At 49.1% G+C, this 16,611-nt stretch overlaps 1 protein-coding gene across 3 annotated transcripts in view; it reads right to left on the bottom strand.

The window, feature by feature from the left end:
• The window catches only part of Actn1 (actinin alpha 1), a 94,341-nt gene that overhangs the window by 6,619 nt on the left and 71,111 nt on the right, over positions 1-16,611 (bottom strand). For all 3 annotated transcript variants that reach the window (XM_052185566.1, XM_052185564.1, XM_052185565.1), the window contains exons 9-16: positions 11,226-11,318; positions 9,744-9,974; positions 7,794-7,941; positions 5,040-5,190; positions 3,898-4,006; positions 2,833-2,973; positions 1,166-1,348; positions 799-933 (exon numbers count right to left, since the gene is read on the bottom strand). In XM_052185566.1, the coding sequence (XP_052041526.1) occupies positions 799-933; positions 1,166-1,348; positions 2,833-2,973; positions 3,898-4,006; positions 5,040-5,190; positions 7,794-7,941; positions 9,744-9,974; positions 11,226-11,318 (1,191 nt within the window). The remainder of the gene's footprint in view (positions 1-798; positions 934-1,165; positions 1,349-2,832; positions 2,974-3,897; positions 4,007-5,039; positions 5,191-7,793; positions 7,942-9,743; positions 9,975-11,225; positions 11,319-16,611) is intronic.

The raw sequence follows: 16,611 nt of genomic DNA, 5'->3' as shown, positions 1-16,611 counted from the left end.
ATCTAGCATGGACGTTCCTTGGTAGGGAAGCTGCCTCCTAAACTTCTACCCAACCGTCTCCCATCGATCTATGTCGAGTCAGGGCCCCTCTTATTTCTCAGTTCACCTGGTGGGCCTCCTCTACAACCCTGCTGTTTTGCCTCCTAGGACAGCTGTCCAGTTCCTACTGCTCCCCGTTCATCCCCAGGAGCCAGGCCTAATGTACACTTTTGCCAGCCACTCACTCACGTAAGTGGTTCTTGGTGAAAGCGGGTTTGTTCATTCGGTTCAGTCCTGTTAAAACTTATCAAGCATTTATTAAAGTAGAGTCTTGGGGATGCATGCACCTGAACATGCGTGCTCGAGTGCATATATGTGAGTATGTGTATACCCATAGAAACTTGACATGGACTCCGTGTACAAGATATTCAAGGATCACACTCTGGCCACGTCCCTTCCCTGATCAAGCATCTCCATCCTGAGAAATATTCTATATTTGTTGAGAAGCTCAGCTCTCTTGCTGAAAAGAATCGGGCTCACTGCCAGGAGAGACAAGACAACCCAGCGGGCCTGAGCTGACCAAAGCATTCAGTCTCTCTTCCTGTGGAACTTTCATAGGTGGTTCCTTAATAGTGTCCCACTTTGCTCCAATCAGACCCAGGGACCAAACCATCAGCATACCCTGCAACCGAATAATCACGGGTTCAAGCCTCAGGACGTCATGGTCCTTCCTAGTTAGCAGGTGACTTGGCTAGCTGGAATAGTGCTAAGTAGGAAGAGAAGGAACATTCCCAGCCTGCTTCTCATGACAAAACTCACCTCCATCTTGGTCTGGATCCAGGGCCCGATGACATTGGCCTGAGCCCCAAACTGCTTGCGCAACCTCTCATTGTGCTGCTGCCTCGCATGCTCCTCTGTTAGAGCCTGGTCCCTCCGGGGCACCAGCTGCCGTACCTGGGGTGGGAACAACCGGGGAATCTGTGGGTGGGCCAGACACCTCGCAGGTGAGAAAATTGGGGGTCCCACTGAGGGAAAGGGGCAAGTCAGGACGCAGCAAGAGTAACGATGTCAACTTAGGCTAGAAATTCATTCATTGATCAATGAAAACCAGTGAGATAAAGATAAAAATTCTGCACTTAAGAAATGTGTGATGGCTTAGCCTACGCCCATCTGCCTTTTAACTCACATGGTCCCATTTGCCATTGATCTCCTGAGGCGTGATGGTTGTATAGGGGTTGGTGCCTGCCATGTTGACATGATAGGTCTGGACAATCTTGGACACTTCATTGTGGATACCCAGGATGGCCAGGCGCTCCTTGTCTGCATCCGGGAGAGTGGCCTTGAACTGCTCATGGGCTGTGGTCAGTCCCTGGATAAACAACGGCATGATCAGTACTGACACTCAGGGGAGTCAGGGCTCCCCTCAGATACAGTAAACAAAGTGAGTCCAAGGGGTAGAAAAGAAAAGGGTGAAGGGCCCTAACAACCCAGTCCCACACCTAGTGAAGACCTAGAGACATCAAACCAAGTTCTTATGGCGGAGAACCAGCAAGGCAGGCTAGTTCGAGAAAGGCCAAGGCAGAGTCTGCTAGGCAACAGCTGTATCCTGAGGGCTGGTACACCCAGCTGTTCAGGGACATTCAACACCATATCATCAGATCAGTCTTATGGGGGTGGGGCAAGCTCTGCTCCACAGGTAACCTTGTCCAACACTGGCTCCCTCAGCTTCCTGCAAAAATCCCTTTTTCTTCCTCTACCTGGAGAATGCTATGATTAAAGACATTATCAGCATACTCAGTTTATACAGTGGTTGGAATTGGACTTAGGGCTTCATTATGCTAAACAAACACGCTACCAACTGAGCTGTATCCTTAGCCCCTGCAAACATGTTGATCTAATGTTCTACAGTTACATAAGATTGAGGAAGCTGGGAGCCAATGACAGCTCCAAGATTAATGTTAAAAGTCAAGATTTGGGGACTGGAGAGATGGCTCAGTGGTTAAGAGCACTGACTACTCTTCTAGAGGTCCTGTGTTCAATTCCCAGCACCCACATAGTAGCCCACAGCCATGTGTAATGGGATCCAATGCCCTCTTCTGGTGTGTCTGAAGACAGCTACGGTGTATACATATTCATAAAATAAATAATTATTAAAAAGAGTTAAGATTTGGGATATGGCATATAATAAAGTCTACATTTTTGTGTGCACAAAATAAAAAGTACAAAGAACACATAGATAAATGCATTTGTCTGTATACACAGAGACTCTGGTGATACTACTTACCCCTAAATAGGGGAACAGGGGCCAGAAAGAGCTATGGGAAGGAACCCTTGCCTTAGCACACCATTATCTTTAGGATATTGTCCTGTGTACATATGTTACCTTGTCAAAAGAATTTAAGTGCTAGACTGAATATATCGACAAGCTCCTTTATTCTCAGCACTCGGGCAGCAGAGGCAGGAGGATCTCTGTGAGTGAGGCCAGCATGGTATAGATAATGTGTTCCAGACTAACTAGGTGTACACAGTGAGTACAAAGAGCCTGTAGGGGTAAGAGGCTAGAGAGGCGACTCAGCAGTTACGAGCACTTGCTGCTCTCACGAGGGCCAGTGTTCAGTTCCCGGTATACACATGACTACCAACAACTACCTCCAACTCTAGTTCCAGGAGACTCTGGGCACTATATGTAAGTGGCATACATGCATGTACAGGCAAAACACCCATATACACAACGTAACAAGCAAACAAACAAAAACACGTGACCTCATATGCTAATATTAGTAATCTATGGAACCCTTAGGATATTGTTCCCCAATTTATTCTAAAAAGGACCAGCCTCTTGGGGCTGCCCACCTGGATCTCCTCAATGGTATGCACGATGAAGGTGTCTTGAAGGTCTTCCATAGCTCCCTCCATCCAGTTGTTGAAGGGTGCAGCCCTCTTGGCGTACTCCAGGTATAGCTGGTCAATGGTTTCTAGAAGCTTCTCTGTTCGCTGGGAGCATCAAGTGGGGTGGAGTGTTTAGCAGAGTGACACCCAGAGTCAGTGCCCCTGTCCCAAACCCCAGCATGTTGGTATAGGAGCGCTGGACTGGATGGGGCAGAAGGAATCAGTTCTTGAGTGGCCCTGGGTCTTGGCTGTGAAATGACAGGGCATCTCACATTGGAATCACTTGTCCTGGCCCCAGGAAGGTCTAGTTTACAGAACAGGACAGTTCTCAAGAGGCTGGAGCTGGGCTGGCAAGTTCACTTAGCTGCAAGATGAGTTAACGTTGAGGCAGGAGGAGGGCCTCTGTGGTGAGAATTCTGGTTTCTTTAAAAACACAGAAATGTTATGGGAATCTGTATCTGTGTTCATCCCCGGTGTGGGACCCGGGGCTGCTCTAGATGGTCCTCAGCAGCTGACTAGGATTCGCTTCCTGCTCTAGCAGGGGCGTGATTTCGCCAGCTGCAGATAGTTTCTACAAGTTTGTGATGTTTGAAAATTCTGGGGACTCCTGACAGGGTATATAAATGCTAGGGCCCCAAGGGGTGTTGTAGGTCAGTGGTTGTTGTGGTTTGTTAAATAGTTGTGTACAAAGAAGAAACAATAAGAAATTAGATAACCTGATGGCGAAGATCAAACTTGCCCCAAAGAACTCAACACCCTTAATAAGCAGGAAGTAGTCTACCAATAATGCTGCCCCCTTTCCCCTCTATTTTTCTCTTCTACCTAGTGTTATGGGGTAGAAAGGGCGTGAGAAGAGGGGTGGAGAAGGGTGAAAGAAAGACGAACCCACAAAGTAGCCAAAAAAGTTGAGCAACAGATCTCCACTCACACATTCTGGTCAAAGGGAGTCATTCCAATAGGTCGGAGTTAGGGATGGCCCAGGGAATCATGGGAACTCATAAAGCAAAGAACCTAGGAAGAGGGTCCTACCTCTAAAGCTTCCCTCCGCTTCTGAGTGAGAGCCCCTAGATTGTCCCACTGGTCACAGATCTTTTGGCAACGAGCGTTGACACTTGGTGAGTCATAATAGTCCAGCTCACTGTAGAGTGGGATGAGACGAGGAGTCAAGTGACAGTGGCACAGGTGGAGAGGGCTGGGGGCGGGGACGGTAGTTCCTGTTCCTGGGGATGGTAGGAACACTCACGGTGCCCGGGGAACTGAAAGTGCTCTCCTCCACACACCATCCAGACCCTCCCATTCCTGCCTCTTTGGCATTTAAGAAACAGGAAGCAGGGAAGGTGGCTGCTCCTCTCCAACAGTCCCTGCCCCAACCAAAGTTGATGGTGGCTTTAATGACCAATGACAGGAAGCTGCTGAAACTCAAAGGTAAAGCTCAGAGTCACGGACCAAGGCTTGGGAGCTGGGCACGGTGACTCATGCCTGTAATCTCAGCACTCTCCTGAGAGGCTCAGACAGGAGGATTGCCACATGTTTGAGGCTACCCTGAGCTACACGTTGAGTTCTAGGCCAGCCTAGGCTACAGTTTGAACCCTGTCTTAGAGAAAAACCAAAAACAAAATCTGGGCTGGCAAAAAAAAAAAAAAAGGCACTTGTGTGCAAGTCTGAAGACCTGAGTTCAAGTCCTGGAGTTCACAGTAAAAATAGAGGAGGAACCAACTCCTTCAAGTTGTCCTCTGACCACCACTGACTGCACCATGGCATGCATATGCCTGCGCGCGCACACACACACACAATTTAAAAACAAGACAAAAAGTAAAAAAATGCAGTAACAAACCCCATTACTTTTATGCGAACCTAGAAAAACATTAATTAAAAGGCAAAATCATAATCAGTATGTGGGCACCCTCTGGTCTTGCCCTGGTAGTAGGTGATAACCAAATGTGTGCACAAGGATGGAATGGTTGGGGTTCTCTCTCACCAGGAAGGGGCCTTGCCTTCTCTATTACCTCCTTTCCCACGTGGGCGCAGTTCTCTCCCCCCAGCCCCCACCGCTTCCCAGCACCATCTGTCTGCACATTCCCTGATTTCCCACCCTCATCCACAACAGCTGAGAAAGCAGATCTCAGCTTCATCCTGGGGCACCAAAGGGAGGGAGCTCAGAGCAGGCGTACTTAAGTTCCTGGGCAATGGCTGCGATCTGCTCCACGCGGTCCTGGTGGGCGGCCAGGTCACTCTCAAAGGCCTCGTGCTTCTTGAGCAGGGCCTTGATCTCAGACAAGGTGGCTGTCTCATAATCCTTCTGCCGCAGCATGGCTTCTTTGCCTGGGGTCAGAGAGTGGGTGGGGGGAAGGGGAACACGGGTGAGCAGGAGCCAGACACGCACGTTTGGTCTAGTTATCCAACTCTTGAGCCCAGAGGCTCTGCTTGTCAGGGTCTTTCCCCTGAGGTGCTCACTGTGCAGCAAGAATATCCAACTGTGGGGAGGGACTAGAAAGAGACCACGGCCTCCACAGAGGATTTCCAGGCCATTTAAACTACTTGTATATGAAGGTTACACAGGAATATGCAGAAATGCATGGAGTCAGACATTCACTAACATCAGGAAACACAGCAATATATGCTAAATGGAATAACCAGGAAAGAACAAAATAAAACAAAACAAGCCAAGCACTTCACCAGTAGTACCCAGGTTTAGAATGTCCCTGGTCCTATCCTGAGAGCCCTGCAGGGACCCCCTTTTCCCAGACATTCTCAGTGTAGTCAGTGATCTGCACCCTCTGCTGCTCACGTCCACGGGTGGCTAGAGACTCCACAGACCATCATTAATGCCCCAGCCTAGGGCAAGGGCAGCTCTTGTAGTTTTGAGCCTGTTCTCAGAAGAGGAAGGCAGGGATAAAAAGAAAAATGACCTCCCTAAAAAGCTTCCAAGCTGCCTCAGGAAGGACCCTTTCAGGCAGAGGCAAATGTCGCCTTGCTTACATGTAACATCCTCTGTGCCTGTGCTACCACAGAATGTTTGGATCTTCTTGGTCCGTGAGGCTAAGAGCTGTGCCCAACGGTAAAGCATTTCTTTCTGGTATTGAATTCCCTGATTCCCCTTTAAAATCATAACACAGTAAGTTTAGATTTAATTAACAAATAAACCCATTTATCTATTTCTATGTAAATTATGTTTTCTGCCTTAAAACTACTTAGCAGCACACACAATCAGAATTCCTGCTTTGGCTTCATGGTTTCCTGGATACCGTGGTCCTTAAGATCTGTAAGGGACTCATTTCAGGACCCCTGAGGATACCAAAATCCCAACATGCTCAAATCCCTTATATAAAATGACACAGTATGTGCATATAATCTATATTCTCCCCTATACTTTAAACCACTCAGGTTGCTTACAATACAAATTCAATACAGCTAGCTGTTCATCCATATGGAATTATGATAAGAAAACATAGTCTCAACACAGACATAATTCCCTTTTGTTTTTAGTATTTTGCTTCAAAGTTGGTTGAACTCATGGATGTGAATATTTTCTTGGCCAGATTCCTCCAACAGAGCTTCTCACTGCTCTGTGGGACACCACGCCCAACCCCACCCCAGCTCATTCTGTGGTAGATATCACCGCAGATGCCCCTGTGCACGCAATTTCCTCTATGAATAGGGTTAACTCCTTAGTCTCAAGAAATGAATTCCAGTTGGGTGTGGTGTCACAGGCCTTTAATCCCAGCACTAGGGGGCAGAGGCAGTTGGATTTCTGAGTTCCAGGACAGCCTGGTCTACAGAGTGAGTTTCAGGACAGCCTGGCCTTCACTGTGAGTTCTAGGTCAGCCAAGGCTACATGATGAAATTGTTTAAATCAAAACAAAAATAAAGTAAAACAAACAATACAAATGGGTCAGTCAGGGCCATCTCCACCATTCCTGTCCACTCTGAACCTGCAGGTGAACATAATTATATGGGATCCTAGAAGCGCGCACTTGCTGGGTGTTTTCTTACCAAGCCGGGCCACTCTCAGATGGCTATAAAATGTGATCCTCCCTGGTCACTTCCAGCCCAAGACCAAAGGAACACGACCCAGGGCTGAATAAAGCATTCATGCGGCACCAGTGACCACTGGCTCTGCCTCAGGGCCTCCACTCCATATGGTGAGTGAAGTGCAAGAAAACGGGCAGGAGCCGCTCCACACCAGGCCAGCAGTTCTTCACATTAATGCTGCAACCCTTTAATACAGTTCCTCATGCCGGGGTGACCCCAGCCATAAAGTTATTTTCGTTGCTACTTCATAACCATAATTTTGTTATGGTTATGAATCATAAATCATCTGCGTTTTCTTATGGTCTTAGGTTCAACTCCTGTGAAAGGGACGTTCGATTCCCCAAAGGGGCAGAGACCCATGGGTTGAGAATAATTGCTCTAACCCAAGCCAGTTTCTGAGGGAAAGCCCCATGCTGCATGACTGTCTCTCTTCAGTTAACTTTGATCATCACTAAGCAGACACCAGATGCCAGCCTAGACAACTACATAGGGGGGACATTAACATCTCCATGTCAGAGACTTGCAAACAGACACATTGACCATGCTTTTCAGAGACAGTGTCAGGACTGAGAGCCACACTGAAGGACTTGGAAAAAAAAAATCAGTGGTCGTGATACCAACAAGGAAAGAGCAGTGCTCTTACGAAACTGCTCTCAGTAATTCTCAGGCATGCCTGCGACCTCACCATTTAACCCTTAAAGACCTAGGAAGTTGGTACTATTCATATTCCTACTTTACAAACACAGAAACTAAAGCAACAGAGGTTGGTGAACTTATCTACTGCCAGAGAACTCTGAAGAGACAGATAAGATGGCACAAATACAAGCAAAAGAAAGGTGTCATAGCTGGCGGTGGCTGGGTGGAGTGCGAGGCGGGGGCCGGCTCTGCCTCACCATCTGTCCAGGCTTCATGGATGGAGGCCTTCTGCCGGAACTTCTCCGCTAGGTGGTCCAACCTCTCTAGCCTCCGGATCTCATTCAGCAGCCACTCCTCGTAGCCCTTCTCTGCCTGCTCCAGGCAGCCCCAGGCATTGTTGATATCCTGCAGCGGTGGGGAGACACAGGCTCAGAGAACCTGGAGGAGCTGCAGCCTTCCAGGAAGAGATGCCTCCAGATCTTAGCACCGTGCATACCACAGTCAACTGCCCTGCCGACAGTGAATAGAATCTGAGTCCACATGGGGTGGGCCATCCAGCCGTGGAGCCCCGCTGCACGGACCAACTTCCAACAGGATCCTGGCTAGTCTCAGAGGTCCAAGAATAAGCCAGAGGACCAGACCAATTAAGAATGAAGCAATCTGACACGCAAGAGCCAAGATCTATATCATCCTATTAAGCCAAGGTTCTGGGCTTTAGGCTCTAGAGAGTAGCGTGGGTGAGAGAGACAGCTGTAATCACGGGAAGAAAGAAATGCATATGCCCTTTGCATACATAAGGCACCCAGCCGGAAGAGCTAGAGTAGTGCCAGTCTGAGCACCATCCTCCTAGCCATGCACCAGGCATTTGCCCCACATCAGAGGCACACCCTTTGTTTCTCAAGAGTACCTGTTGGCTCACAGTGACTTTAACAACCCCAGAGCATCTGGTTAAGCCCTGAACTTTAAAAGACTGGTACTCCAAACTGCTTCCATGACAGATCCCACAGGCCTCTTTTCTCTGTGCAACACCACCTTGCCCTGCCCCCTCCCCCTTGGCCTGTCCTCTCTGGCCCTGCTCAGCATGTCTGGGTTTTGTTTGTTCGGTTTTTGTTTTTATTGTTACTCGTTGTCTGAGGGGATAAAAGGCTCTGCCTCTCTGACTTTGTCCTGTATTCTCCTGACTCATAAAGTCCTGGGGAAGGATAAAGGGAAAGGGATGGCAAAAAGGCAAAAGGGGAACAGAAGACTGATTGCATGCAGTATTAGGGTTTCGTTTTGTTTTCCAGAGAGGGCCTAGCTATATAGCCTGGGCTAGCCTCAAGCTTGCTGTGATCCTCCTGCCTCAGTCTCCCAAGAGCTGGAATTGTAGACATGTGTCCTGCCCAACTTTTATAGGTATTATTATATAAAACATGCTTTAAGAGTCACTTAAAATTATATTTATACATAAAGATTAAAACTGGACTTGGTAGCACAGGCCTGAAATCCTAGCTCCTTGGAATGCCAAGGCAGGAGAATCCTAAGTCAGGGTCTTCATGGGCTACAGGGAAAGTCTTAGGCCAGCCTGGATGAGTAACAAGACCCGATCTCTGAGAAAAAATTAAAATAGGGGCTGGGGATGTGGCCTTGTCTCAGAGCACTTGCCTAATATTCATGAGGACCTGGGTTACTGGGATCCAGTGCCTAGATCACATGATGATGATGATGATGATGATGATAAATTAATTAAATTAAAAAATCTTTTCAAATTAAAACAAAATTTATAGTAGGTAGTAAGATTAAAAACAACCTCTACTTAATATTTTACTTATTAGCATATTAGAACCATACTACAAAAATTAATTTTTATTTAAGATAACAAAAGTGGGTTTGTTTTACTTTAGTTTTGCTGTTATTTTATTTTGAAAGTACTTAAGGTTATATGAAATTAAAAATTAACATTGCAGTATGACCAGATATTCTGTTTAAAACTTTATTTTTTAAGATGTAGGGAAGTTTAGAATGCTCAGGGGTTGAGACAGACAAACCTGACCTAGAACAGTTGGGGAGAAAGAGGCTGTCCCTTTGTGCCTGGGCTCACACATGTGTGCGTGTGTGGTACGGTCTAAGAAAGATAGACTAGGTTTGCAAGTAAAGAAAACCTACCTCTGAGCAGTCGGGGGGATGGAGGCGGCTCGGCAGGCCCCAAACTTGCCCCTGGCACTCACCGAGACCATCCTGCCCTCAGAGGGCATGAAGGCAGGCCGGTTACTGAGCCGCAGCTTGGTCTGCAGTGTGTTGAAGTTGATCTCCAGTTGGCACTTCTCCTGCACCTTGGGCGGCTTGTGCAGGCGTCTGTAGTCGCGGAAGTCCTCCAGCTTCTGCTGCATGGCGTGCATGGTGTTCTCGGGCACCCGATTTTCCAGCCATGGGATGGTGCGGCGGATCCACTCCAGCAGCTAAGGCAGCAAGACAGGAAAGGCACAGGGTAAGGACGTGCAAGGGCTAGTTTGCCTTTCTCCACAGGCCCTTGCCTCCCAGGAAGAGGGCTGGCAAAAAGTCTCTCCTGATGGCTCGTTCCCTTCCAACGCCCTACTTAGGGAGACCTTACCATGTGGTGTAGCAAGGCTTCTGGTTGCTTCCTCCAAGTTGACCAGGAAACGGTCAACTCAGAGCCCACACCCCTCCTCTTCTCTGCCCCGATACGGGAAGAACCAAAGAACCACAGGCTGCTTTAAAAGCAAGGAGACCTGAACTTAAATCTAGCCAGGCCTCCGTTTCTTTATCTACACCAAGTAGGGGTGTATTAGAACGGGAACCTCTGGCCCCAAAGGAAGAGGCTAGCTTCTGGGACAGCCTAGATTTCTATCCTGGAGCCATGGTGAAGCTGAGGAAGAAGACGCAGGATTACAAGGACGGGTGACAGGAAGAATACGGAACACCTGCACGATGCCAGGCATGACCCACAAAGTGACTCACAGGAATAATCACAGACATGCTACATGGTCAGGTGCTGCGATCACCCCCACACTATGGAGGAGGCACCCGAGGCTCTGCCAGGTCACACAGCTTGCTGCAGTGACTGGCTGGAGGACTGAAGTGGGGATTAGAGCCAGGGCAACTGGCTCCCACTCAGCCTCCGCAAGGCCAGGGGAGCAGTTCAAAGGGCTGGAGTCTATAAGGAAGAAGCAAGCAGCACCTTAACCCAAATGAGAGCAGGTCAGCTGGTTAACTCTTTCCCATCCTGTCCCCTGCTGGCCTGACCCATAAGTCCTAAGCGCTGCTGCATACCAAGCCTGAGACAGTCCTGCGCCCTCCCAGGCACATGTCTTCTAAGTACCTGGCATAACCCTGTACTAGTTGAGGTAAAACTTCCCAAGGGGCAGTTTACCAGGCTACAAATGCCTCTAAGATCCCAGGGTTCAATTCCCGCTCAGTATGTAAAAGAAAAAGCAAGAGCCAGAGAGGTGAAGGCATTTCCCAGGCCCACTGTAGCCCAGAGACCATCTCCTCTGTCTTCACTTCTGCTCTCCCAGAAGCCCAGAACCAAGCTGCCCTATGTTAACTGTGATTGGATCATGCACTACACCAGTGCCTGGGGCTGTGTCCACAGAATGACAATATAGATACAGTTCCTGGGAGTTTCACTCTCTCAGGGTGTAATACAGAGCCTTGCTGGGGCCAAGGTAGGAGAACACAGGGGTACCCACATCACTGGCCAGCTTCTCATAGTCTTCCATAAGCTGTTCGTTCTCTTGATTGACGGCCAACACTTTGCAGATGCGATTGGCTGCTGTTTCCGCCTGGAAACAAGGTAGAGAAAGTCATGACCAGCCCGCCCCAGCAGCAAGGGTACCCGGACACACCTGTGCCAACAAACTCCTTCCACCCTGCAACTCCATGCGGTTGGAAAGAAGCCCCTGAGGCTGTCATATCCCCCTCCCTCAACTGTCTTCTGCATCAGCACCGCTTTGCCAGCCCAGGACAAGGGCTGATTTCCATCATGCATGCTGGGAAGATATTAATCAAGTAACTGAGGCGTCCAAAATCTCAGGCCAGGTGGAAAAATAAAGAAAATCATGCCCAGCCTGGAATTCCAGGAATCACAGGGCTTGGGATCTTGAACTGGATTTGATGGGATTCTGAAGATGTGAGACTTCAGGCCTGAGGAGAAAGTGCTAGCTGACAGGCAGGTCCCTCAGGGTGCCTGAGGAGTCTCCGAAGACTCCTGGCTCAAAGCCCTTTAGAGAAAAGCCAATGTTGTGGCAGTGCACAGAGGATAGGATGTAAGGCTCAACCCAGCACTGGTGGCGAGCCTAGGAAACCAGGTGCAGATACTGATAGCTCAGCTGAGATCACTCCAGGCACCAGGCACAGGGCCACGACAGACCAAAGATTGTCCTCAGCATTGAGAAGAATGAGGGGGTGGAAAGGGAACCAGGCCCAAGGCCTAGCCCCGTGGAGACTTGGCCTCTGGTGGCTGGAAAAGGTGCTCTGTATCCAACAGCAGCAGGGACCCCATGCTCTAAACCCACATCAAATAAGTTATTTTGGGGTTTTGTTTGTTTGTTTGTTTGTTTTTTGAGATAGTGTCTTATCATATAGTCCCGGCTATCCTGAAACTCAACTCTTGTAGACCTGTTTGGCCCCAAATTCATAGAGATCTGCCTGCCTCTGCCTCCCTAGTGCTGGGCGTAAAGGTATTCGATGCCACCCCTGGCCCACTTGAGTGGTTCTGAAGCTGAGTCGCTTCCTTTACATATGCCAACTATACACTTTTATTTCCAAGCTCTTTCAGGGCCACAGGGTAGAAAGGAGACGGCTTAGGGTAGAGAAGGCAATGCCTGTGAGGGGGTAGATATGAACCCTGGGGCACGAGACCTACAGATGATAAAGGAGACCTGGTGTAAGAGAAAAGGCGGCAAGACCTAAGTCTGGTTGATAAACAAAAAGACCTTCAGTTATCACAAAATAAGTGTGAAGTACTCCCCAAGACCCTGAACGAAAGACTATGACATGTGGCTTTTTCCAAGAATTTTTCAAAGAGGAAATGCCAACTAAACCCCATGCCCTGTGGGTGAGTGTTCTGGGACACAACGGGGATGGGACAGAGCAAAAGTGTCTTAAAGCTTTCTCAAGGGAAACATCAAGAGACTGTCCTCCACTGCGGGCACTGGAACAGCAGGACTCTAGGAGGAGACCATGAGAGTGGGCAGAGGGGGATTTCAGAGTCATCTGGACAGCAACTCTGGGACTCCCTACTCTCGTGAAAGCAAGGTCTCCTCAGTCATCATCCCTGCCCTCAACTCCACCGTGTTCTGGAGATGGCATGGCCCCTTGTCTTACTGATGTCCTGCTTGCCATCCTTCTTGAGAACAGTGACAAATTACCTGAGGCACTGAGGAAACCACTGCTTCCCAGGAGCCTGCCCTAAGAGGATGCAGACTCATAGCATGAAGTCAGTGTGCTCCATGAAGCTGGCTGAGGTGCTAATCTGCCCAGTGTTACCAAAACTACTGCTGAAGTTAGGAGGGCAGCGAACCACGGTAGCCAGGAGGTGGTGCAGCTGCAGACCCTGCACTAACAAGTCATGGGTAGATAAACAGGCTGGCCTAGAGCTTAGGGCTCTCCCACCTCACAGCCCAGAGTACAGGGATCACAGGTGAGCAACACCATGCTAGCTTGCTGCTATAGTTTCTAATGTAAATAAATCTCACCTTAAGTGTGCTGTCCTCCAGATACACCCTGAAATCCTGGGCTCAACAACCATAAACTTCCACTTGTTTGCCAAGTTGGTAAGCTGAGTAGGGTCAAAGTTTGCATCTTTTTTGGCTATCCTGGAACTTGCTCTGTAGACCAGACCGGCCTGGAATTCAGAGATCCACCTGTCTCTGCCTCCAGAGTGCTGGAATTAATGGTGTGCACCACCATTGCCCGGCTAGAGTTTGCACAATTTTGAGAGCTGTGCTCAGTGGACTTTTAAAGCTTTGCCATGGCCTGTGGATCATTGAGCTACAGATGGCAACAGCAGCCATCCCAAACATCTGGCTTCCCCTCCTCAGAGCTACAGGAAGCCCATGGGATGGTGGGAACAGGAAAGGGGCTTGTGGAGGGGGGGGAGCAAAAGCAGCACCGTGCACAAGCAACCCTGGCAAGCCTGCTGGAGTTCAGAAGCACCAGGGAGGGACTTGGCCCAGAAGAGGAAAGAAATGGCCCTGGGAGAAAGGCAGAGAGGGAAGCTACCTCAGAAAACCCAGGCTGGCTTCTGATTTTTCATTTTCTATGATGGAATGGGCTGTTCTAAAATCCAGGCAAGAGCCACGCTGCCCACGTCTTTCCAAATGACAGACTGCAGGAGATAACAGGCAAGCAAGCATTGATGCCAATGAGCCGAGAAAAGACCCCAGAGGAAGGGGCCAGATGTGGATCTTCCACAGTCTTTGTAACCACTTTCAACCATACTATTCATTCAACTTAGCATACAAATTCTTTTTTTATGCAGGGCTTCTCTACATAGCCCTGGTTGATCCAGAACTTGCTATGTAGATCAGGTGACTCTTAAGCTCACAGACATCCACCTACCTCTCTGCCTCCCAAGTGCTGGGATTAAAGACATGTGCCACCATACCTGGCCACACAACATTTACTTTTATATTATAATTGCTTTCAAAGCCATGAGCCATGGTTCTTAGAGTCTTAGCTAGCCTGTGCCAAACTTCTGCCCTGATAATCAGAGTGCCAAGTCACCTGAGACAGGTCCATCTATAAAGAGGCTGTCATAAATTAAGGTGTTATTGAATACTCAAACTAGGCAAATTGACATACTAGGGCTCCATCACCACAACCCACCGTTCCCATGACTGCTACAGAATCTCCGTGTTGATGCTTGTAGTAAGTTTTCCTAATTCTAGCTTGAATTGCCTTTCCTTCCTTCCTAGACTGCTACTAACTACTACCACCTAGTCTATTCTTCCCCTTACTCATCCCCTACTACACTTCCCCTGGGTTTGCTAAGCCCAGCAGATCATGGCCCCTAGCCCCAGAATGGAGCTTCCCCAAGACAAGCAGGCTGGAATGGGTTTGAGGACACATATCTGTCCCTCTACCTGTGCCTCAATTTCTCCAAAACTCCCCGTTCAATAGTGATCTGGCAAGGTTTACACTAGTGGACGGAGTGGTTGACGGACAGGTAGATGGATGGATGCAGGCAGCTCCACCCGCCGCTGAACAACCAGAAACATTGGCATCAAATCAAGTCTTCCCATTCAAGAACCAATCCTAGAAATAGCCCCACAGCACTAGCGGCCTAAACAAAACCTTGATGCTCTCCAGCCATTCTTAAATCTGGGCAGGGAAGGAAAGCCAGGAATCAAAACCCAAACCAGCCTGCCAAACAGAAGTCGGTCCTCACCCAATGAGGGCGGTCTCTCAGCAGCTGTGTCCACCCCACGCTTGCACGTCAATGTACACAGACATGTGCACATAGCTATCAGCTGGGACCTTTCTACATCTATTATGTCTAACTGGCCAGGGAAAGGTGTGGAGAGGAGGGCGGGCCATGGATACGGCTCTGGAAGGTGTCTGTCACGGCGACTAGCCACAGAGGGAGTCAGGGCAAGAGTGTGAGATGCAGAAAGGCTCCTTCATCTCCTCAACCGCCAAGCCAGAGGTCTGCATCCCTCCAGAGCAGAGTGTCCTAGGCAATGCGATCTTCCTAGGCAGGCGCTGCAGGGTAACTCTGGTTGAGGTCTCGGACCAGGAGACCCCCACACTCTGCCACACTGTCTGTGCTCCCATTCTGATATAAGGACAAAAGCATGAAATGGTTGCAACGGGGATGGAGAAAGGGAAGAGAGCACAGGGAAGAGGGTTTCAGAGGGAAAGCCACACAAGTCTCACACTCTCCCCACCACACACAGGAGACATACACTTCTCTTCCATGCCATGCGTCTGTGCATGCACATGTACACACATACGCGCACACACAAATGCACACACGCACATATACGCACACCCCTCCTTAGCACTATCATCAGCCAGGCCACAGAGAAGGCATGGAAGACAGACAAGGCCAGTGTCAGCAGGCATGAAGCCCTGGGCAGAATCCTTAGAAGCAAAGGGTCATAAAAAAGAGGTAAGCAGAAAGGCTGCTCATATCCTGGCTGAGAGTTGGGGGCAGGGTTCAGGAGAGGTCTGCGGGAGAGCAGCAGAGGTGGGGGACAGAGGGAGAGTTGGGAGCCCAGCAGGAAGGGCTGTATCCTCTGCAGTCAGTAGAAAGGCAGGTCCAGGTCCCCATTCACTGGGTACCAAGGCTGCTGCCGGCTTATCTGATTGTGTTTGGGCAATTTTTATAGGTGCCTTTCCTAAAGGTATTGCTATGAAAGAGAGACAGAGACAGAGAGACAGAGGGCGGGGGGCACACGGATTTGTTTAGAAGGCATTCTTACTGCTGGACAGGAAGCTGAGTGGTAAAATGCTTATCTAGCAAGCACAAGGCCCTAGGTTCAATCCCAGCACCAACATGAAGGGAATAAAAGCCAGATGGTGGTGGTGCAGGCCTTTAACCCCAGCACTTGGGAGGCAGAGGCAGGTGATCTCTGTGAGTTCAAGGCCAGCATGGTCTACACTTTGAGTTCCAGAACAGCCAAGGCTACATAAAGAAACCCTGTCTTGAAAAAAAAAAAAACCAAACAAAACAAAAACAAAAACAAACCAACAAAAAAGACCAACAGGAGGGGGAAAAAAGAAAGAAAAAACAAGAAAAGAATAGCTTCACTGCTCTCTGCAGGGTAGTTTTAGTAATGAATGTCCAAAGCTCCACAGTCTATGGCACCCAAGTGGTAGTCTCAGATTATTTGCAATTATCCATGAAAGGCCTGGCTGGCAAGTGACATGCAGGACTCTGGCCTGGCCATCAGGGGGGAGGCTAAGACCTCCCTGGCCTGGCTGCTGCCTAGACTGGCGGCCTTGGTCAGGCAGGAAGAAGGAAGGTTCAGAGGTGAAAGGGATCCTGGGTATTTAAGGGAATGGCTTAGGATTCAGGCTCTGACAGCTTGTCTGCCTTCCCCTCTGTGGGGGTCCACCACGCCCAGTGTG

Source organism: Apodemus sylvaticus, chromosome 6 (genome assembly GCF_947179515.1).
Source record: "Apodemus sylvaticus chromosome 6, mApoSyl1.1, whole genome shotgun sequence".
Classification (NCBI taxonomy): Eukaryota; Metazoa; Chordata; class Mammalia; order Rodentia; family Muridae; genus Apodemus; species Apodemus sylvaticus.
This window is presented reverse-complemented; position numbering and strand designations above follow the sequence as displayed.